The sequence below is a fragment of the Akebia trifoliata genome, chromosome 8 (genome assembly GCF_017979445.1).
Source record: "Akebia trifoliata isolate Shusen 1 chromosome 8, ASM1797944v1, whole genome shotgun sequence".
Taxonomy (NCBI): Eukaryota; Viridiplantae; Streptophyta; class Magnoliopsida; order Ranunculales; family Lardizabalaceae; genus Akebia; species Akebia trifoliata.
The window spans coordinates 523,113-529,112 of NC_141382.1; the positions used below are offsets into that span (position 1 = coordinate 523,113).

The 6,000-nt window shown below is 33.4% G+C and overlaps 1 protein-coding gene across 1 annotated transcript; it reads right to left on the bottom strand.

Moving 5' to 3' along the window:
* Window positions 1–3: 3 nt before the first annotated feature.
* LOC147395239 (receptor-like cytoplasmic kinase 176) lies at window positions 4–2,937 on the bottom strand. The gene is made up of 6 exons (XM_086450618.1): window positions 2,673–2,937; window positions 1,876–2,201; window positions 1,592–1,727; window positions 1,351–1,487; window positions 1,118–1,241; window positions 4–845 (listed from the first exon to the last, which is right to left on the bottom strand). The coding sequence occupies exons 1-6, from the start codon at window positions 2,728–2,730 to the stop codon at window positions 382–384; spliced, it is 1,245 nt and encodes a 414-aa protein (XP_086306744.1). The 5' UTR covers window positions 2,731–2,937; the 3' UTR covers window positions 4–381.
* Between the last annotated feature and the right edge of the window lie 3,063 nt (window positions 2,938–6,000).

A 6,000-nucleotide genomic window follows, 5' to 3' on the forward strand; every position in this document is an offset into this window, starting at 1 on the left:
ATATAAGAACAAATGAAAAAACTCAAATCTTCATTCACAAAGAAAATATAAATATTATTAATGCAAGAGCACGAGGAAAACTATAAATCAACCACCCTATGCAGAAACAAAAAAAAAAAAAAAAACAAAAACAACCCATTCCCCCCCAAAATGCTGTTTTTTTACGTCACAAACCTCAACCGCAACTGCGGATTTAGATTTACATCTATTGACAAGAAGGTCAACTTGAACTATACAAAAATTGACCAAATATAGTTGCAAAACATGCTCAATTTCCTTCTGATTTTGTTATTCCCCACATCAAGGCATTTTTTTTCCTTCTTTTTCTTTCCCCCCAATTATAAAGAATTAAAAGCTTCCTTCTACTGCTCTTCCACTTATCTAAGCATAAAGTGGAGATGCCGATGGCCTGGGGTAAGACACGGCCTTTCCATTGGAAGTTTCATCTGTGCTTCTTCTGTGATGCTTGGGTCCATTGCTGGATCGCCTTTGATGGTTCGGGTCACGTTCATTTTGAGTGTTTTTTGCTGTTTGTTTACTATCCTGAAGCTGCTGCTCCAATGCCGGAATAACCTCGACCATTTCTGGCCTGAACCTGGCTTCGGTGGACAGACATTGGAGAGCAATGTTAGCTACTTTATGTATTCCTCCCATTGTGTATTGCCCTTCAATACGGGCATCTAGAATATGGAAAAGTTTACGTTTGCTTGTCAAGAAAGGCTTGGCCCATTCCACTAGGTTGTGTTCTCCGGAAGGCCGGTTCTTGTCCACTGCTCGCCGGCCAGACAACATTTCTAAGAGCACAACTCCAAAGCTGTATATGTCGCTCTTGGCCGTCAGGTGACCTTCACAAGCAGAGAAAACATAAGTAAGAAGTGGGGAATATATATATATTTGCATTTTTCACTAAAAATCAAGAAAGTTAATAGTAACTAGTGAGAACTTGTCGTTGTCGTTAGCAAAGATAGTTCAGTAATAAGGGAAGATGCAACCCCGAGAATTAACTGAAGAACAATGGAAACCACAAGGATGGGGGCTATGCATGAAAGAAACTACATATGGACATTAAACAAAACAAGCAAACAGAAATATATGTAACACCAATTAATATTAATACCTGTGGCCAGGTACTCAGGAGCGGCATATCCGTAAGTCCCCATGACCCTTGTAGAGACATGGCTCTTATCACCTGTTGGACCATCCTTCGCCAACCCAAAATCAGAAAGCTTTGCATTGTAGTCCTGCATATTTACAATAAATAAGGGGGTCATGTCAACAATAATAATAATAATAATAACTTTACAATATATAATTAAAAGTGCAAATAGATATGATTCACAAGGGGCATACAGAATCGAGTAGAATATTTGAAGTCTTGAAGTCACGATATATAACTTTTGTTTCAGCACTGTGAAGAAACGCTAGGCCCTTTGCAGACCCAAGAGCAATCTTCATGCGAAGATACCAAGAAAGTGGTTGAGAACCCCCTACATCAACAACAATAATTCGAAAAATCATAAAGTTAGAATCGGGAGCCTAAGAAACACAGAATTTCCTAATCTTAAAAGAATTCAAATGGTGAACAACTTACTCCTGAATAGATGATGCTCCAAACTTCCCCGAGGCATGAACTCGTAGACTAATAATCGGTGCTCATCCTCTAAGCAATACCCAATCAATTTCACCAAATTCGGATGGTATAGTTGGCCGAGATAATTAACTTCCGCCTATGGGTTCACAAGTGACACAAAAATGAATCAATTTCAGCATATTTTTTCTAATGTTGTAAAATTAAAACATGCTAACCAACGGATACAAGTATGAAAGATGAGCTATAGTTTCGAAACAGCGGAAATAGGGGGAAATGGTACTCACCAACCATTCTCTATGACCTTGGAAACCTTCTTGGTTGAGCCTCTTAACGGCAATAACTATGCCAGTTCCGGGCCTGGTAGCTGTAAGAGAATGTTCATCAATCCATCCCTTAAAGACTGAACCAAATCCACCTTCTCCCAATACACTATCGGGGCGAAAGTTCCTTGTAGCGGTTCTGACTTCGCTGAAGCTGAAGCTCTTTAGATTAGAGGACTGTAAGATCTCACCCTCGCTTCGAGGGGTTGGAGGAATTGAAGATGAAGATACCTTGCTGCTTGAACCACTTAGATCATTTCCATCGTGACTAACGTATCTCGAATTCGCCCCTACCCAATCCAATACGACATATTTCAATTAATTCACAACCTCAACCCCAAGATAAATCATTTATAAAAAAAAAAAAAACTTGGTCTTTGATCGAAAACTGAGACGACACTAAAGTGGATCTAATCCAGTACGCCTTCCGTAAATCAATAATTTCCAAGACAAATATCTCAAATTGAATCCAAAATATCATAATTTTTAAGCAAACTAAGGCCTAATAAACAGAATTATTAACAATTTCACAAAAATTCAACTGAAAATGCTAAAAATCAAACAGAAAAATAGTTGAAAACCCGAAAATCTGCAAGAGATAAAGAGATAACTCACCACAAACATTCATAAATTATATGTTCAAAATGAATTTAACTCCAAAAAAACATGATTTTATAGAAATCAAACTAAAAAAAAGAAAAGTTAGTCAAATTCATCGAAACCCAAATTACAAACAAAATAGTAAAAAAAAATCTCAGTACCTGTGTGAGATGGACTCTCAGCCTTGATTCGAGTGCTCCAAGACCAACAATTCCCCATGGAAACAAAAAAAAAAAAAAACTCTTAACGAATTCTCGTGTCACCGTCTTCTTTCTGACTTAAACAAGATTCTTCACACCTACAGATCACACAGAAAAGGAGAAAACTAGAGTTTCAGATGTAGAGAACCTTCAAAACAGATCCAAATCCGTGAAACAAAGCAGATGTAGCCTGTAAAGTTAGGTCGTCATCCACAAAGATTGACCATAAATGAGTTTCTTTGACCATATAATCAATTAAAAAACACTAATCGAACACTCAAACAAAAATAAAAAAATAAAAAGATTAAAAATCACCTATTTTTTTTTTCTTTTTTCTTGAGAGAGAGATAGAGAATCTTCAAGATTTGATTACGAAAGAGGTGGGAAGAACAAAAAAGGGTGAAGAAAAAAAGAAAGAAAGAAAGAATGGGTTGTGCTATTCTGCGTTTCCTGGAAGCTCATTAAAAAAGAAGTTCGAGAAGTGGAGACCGAGTGAAATGTTGACTTAGTCTTAGAGAGAGAGAGAGAGAGAGTAATGGCTCGTGCAGCTTTTAATCTTTATTGTTTTATTATGATGGCCGCGTTCTATCGATTTCTCTCTCTACTCTGTCAAACACGCTTTTGTTGGAAAAAAAAGTATGAGAGAGAAAGAGAGAGAGAGAGACTGCACTGCACTTTGACTAAGAGAATTGTACTACGTTAACGTATCGGTTGGTGGATAGATCCTCTTCTAATGATTGTAAATATTTTGAGGGATTTTTACTGGACAGTCCCCAAACCCACATATTAATAACAAATTCCACCCCCCAATTTAAAATTACTCTCTCTCTCTCTCTCTCTCTCTATCTCTATCTCTATCTCTATCTCTCTCCAAGTCATGGTTTTAAATCCCGTCGTATTGTCCACGAACAAGATGGATAGACAAGTCAAATGTATTGGATGAGATTTAAAATCATGATTCATTTTTCTCATTGTTGAATAAGATAACTCGATCTTGTTCATGGATTAGACGTCAAACGAATTTTAAAACCATGAGTCCAAGTCCAAACGTTTCTTCTTAAATTTTATTAAAATTTTCCTTCGCAAGGAATAGTATTGGTTGGATGCCAAATTTTGCCATTTGGATCCACAAAACCCCCTACCTTATCGTTAAACTTAATATAATCATAATCATTTTGATCAAACCTAAGAAAATTGTAAGCCAATGACGTTGGATACTTTCAATACTTTTTTACAATATAATTGTAAAAAACTTTATAATCAATTTTTAAATTATACATAAGCTCTTTTGATACATGTGCATTTGCATCAACCACCTTCTAGTTAGTATTATTATGAGAGAAGGCGGAGTACAAGTGGCTCTTCACTTTTACATTTAAAATTAATATAATTAGAAAATTGCATTCACATGACCCTATAATCACGTTGGTTATTTTTAAAATTACAAAATATCTTTTTATATGTAATATTTGAAAATCCCTTTAATTAAAATTTAAATTACAAATTGATCATTTTGATACATATGTGTTTGCACACGCCACCTAATTTTTAAAATAATGAGCATCCTTCATTTTTTTTTTTTTTACTTAATGAGTTAGTATATCTATAATGATCCAGCAACATAAATATATCATCTATTTATAAGATAAAAGTAGCCCTCATTTTAGTTAGATCATTAAGATTTTTGGGAATAGTGTTTAGTAATTAATCGGGGTAAATGGGTTTTGAACTCGATACATGGTATCACTAACACACTTTAATGAACATAGCAAATTGGTGCCTTTGATGATCCCAAGGGGTGGGCCTAGTGGCAAGTCAAGCTCCTCAGGAAGGGTAGGTCAAGTGTTTGAAACCCACGAAATTATCAAAAATGTAACAACTTTTTAGAAATTATCAAAAATATTCTGGAGTATTAGGAACATCGAAAATCGTTCCTAAATGTGCCAGAAAAATTTAAAAAAAAAGGTAATCGGAATTATTGACTTTTTTATATAAAAAAGAAAATTTAATAAAAAAAAAATTCCCGCTGTTCAATGGCCGAAATTTAATTTTTATTTAAAAAACAAATTCGACCCTTAAACCGATTTAATTCCTTTCAGTAATTTCTAAAAAAATGTTATATTTTGTAAAATATTATTTTGAATTTCCCTATTATTTAATATATATATATATATATATTATATATATATATATATTATATATATATATATATAATAGAAATTCATTACTCAAAATATCACAAAAAAATAAAAAAATCATAGCTTTATTTATTTTATGTTCAAATGATATAATCCAGTACTTGGTTTTGAGATTGCCTGATAAAATAATTACTTAAGTAAGGTTCACGGCTGGTTGGCTTGAAAAGTTTAACATGACTTTTGTAAGGTTCAAAGTGTCTAAGTCTTATTTATCTTAAAATTATTAATTTTATATATCACTTTATAATTATAGTTTTGAGAAACACATATCAATTAAATTAAAAAAATATATATTTAAAGTTAATTATATTTTATTATAAAATTAAATATTTAACAGTCAAGAACCATAAATTAATAGATGAAGATGCTGTTAGTCATCACACCATCTTTAATTATTAATTAAAAATAAAAAAATAAAAAAGTTTGATTAGTGATATATAATTATGGAAAATTATCATCTATCTCTGATAAGAAAATGTCAAAGCCTCTAACCCCAAACGGCAAGTCGAACCATCACAATTGACGTACTTTCCTTGATACTATACCATAAATGTAAATATACGTTGTAATGACGTATTGTCTAAAATTATGGGTTGCGTAGCAAGCACGTGAAGGTGGCCTCTGTCACCAATCACCATTGTTCTGCTGTTGACTTTTTTGTCTTAATCAAGTGAAATTTTGGATTCAAGGGTAAAATCACCAATCAAACTGATTTAGATGCGCAAGTCCACCATGTGTCAGTGGGCCCAAAAGTGGGCCACAAGGCACTTATGAGAAAACTTTTTTCTTGTATTTATGAGAAAACTTAATTGATAAACTTGAATTTAGTCACACCCCCTCTGAGTTTTAGTGAATATTTGATGTACCCGTGTTTTCAAACAGATGGCATACCCCTTTTGACCACTAGAATTTCCTTTCAAACTAAGTTTAGGTGACGTCATTTTCAATCTATCATCTTTAATGCATTATTATTTTTATTTTTTCTTGAAAAATCATTGCTTCTGATTTTTCTAAAATATAATAAGCAGAGTTTTAAGATTTTTGTCAACTATTTGGCTCAACCCTCTCTCAAATATTTCTTTGCAATCATT